Source organism: Nematolebias whitei, chromosome 12 (assembly GCF_014905685.2).
Source record: "Nematolebias whitei isolate Nwh7 chromosome 12, NemWhi1, whole genome shotgun sequence".
NCBI lineage: Eukaryota > Metazoa > Chordata > Actinopteri > Cyprinodontiformes > Rivulidae > Nematolebias > Nematolebias whitei.
The window spans coordinates 18407859-18408761 of record NC_056509.1 but is presented as its reverse complement, the minus strand read 5'-3'; the positions used below and the strand labels follow the sequence as shown (position 1 = coordinate 18408761).

The window sequence follows — 903 nt, the reverse complement described above, 5'->3', positions numbered from 1 at the left end:
ATGGGACACACATCGGAGGCAATGAGGGGTTCAGTGTCTTGCCCAGGGACATTTCGGCACGTGAATGCTGGTGGAATCGAACCCCCAACTCTTGCATTGGAGGACGACTGCTCTAACCACTCAGCCACAGCCGCCCAGCCACAGTGTCAAGTGACGGATCCTGGAGAGTGGCAGGAGCAACTTTATCCACCACCAGAACCAATGGAGGAGCCAGGGGGTGGCTAGTGGTGGCCTTGGACGCCATAGACTATTCTTTGGACACCTCACCAGTCACCCCAATCATCTGAGGAAACTATACTTCTAAGCTGTTTTCAGATCCATTATTAAATTGTTGATTTGACAGACTTGTAATCAGACTCACCTGAGGGAGAACCACTGATCAGTGAGCTTGGCCAGCCAGCGCCTCTGTTTAAGGAGAAGTTTGAACAGGTGAGCAGTGAAACCTCTGCAGCGCTGTATGGTCCCCACACCCAGCTCCTACAGCCAAACAGAAACATACACACATCAGACTGAATAGCAAACATATAGATGCCACAACACTTTATCTCATAAATGGGGCTGAGATGGGTTAGAGGTAGGGCAGCCGAACTGGGACAAGAAAGTCATGGTTCGACTCCCAGCCATTCCCACATGTCATGGTGTCTCTGAGCAAAACACCCAATCCCTAATTGCTCCCCGGGCACTCAATAGCTGCCCACTGCTCCACCTGGATGTATCCCAGGTGTGATGGGTTAAATATAGAAAACTAATTTTGTTATTGTATGGGAACATACAATGATGACAACACATAACACTTACTTATATATTTCAGACTAAAGTGTAAACAGAAGCTTTGTTTCCATTGAAACCACCACAGTCCATATACTGGGTATATAAGAAATGCTACTTTTGACCAAAATGAAT

At 47.2% G+C, this 903-nt stretch overlaps 1 protein-coding gene across 1 annotated transcript in view; it reads right to left on the bottom strand.

The window, feature by feature from the left end:
* The window catches only part of LOC119417840 (midasin), a gene marked incomplete at its 3' end in the record, with an annotated part of 96557 nt that extends 96313 nt beyond the window's left edge, over positions 1 to 244 (bottom strand). The window contains 1 exon segment of the mRNA XM_037685094.1: positions 143 to 244. Coding sequence (XP_037541022.1) covers positions 143 to 244 — 102 coding nt within the window.
* Between the last annotated feature and the right edge of the window lie 659 nt (positions 245 to 903).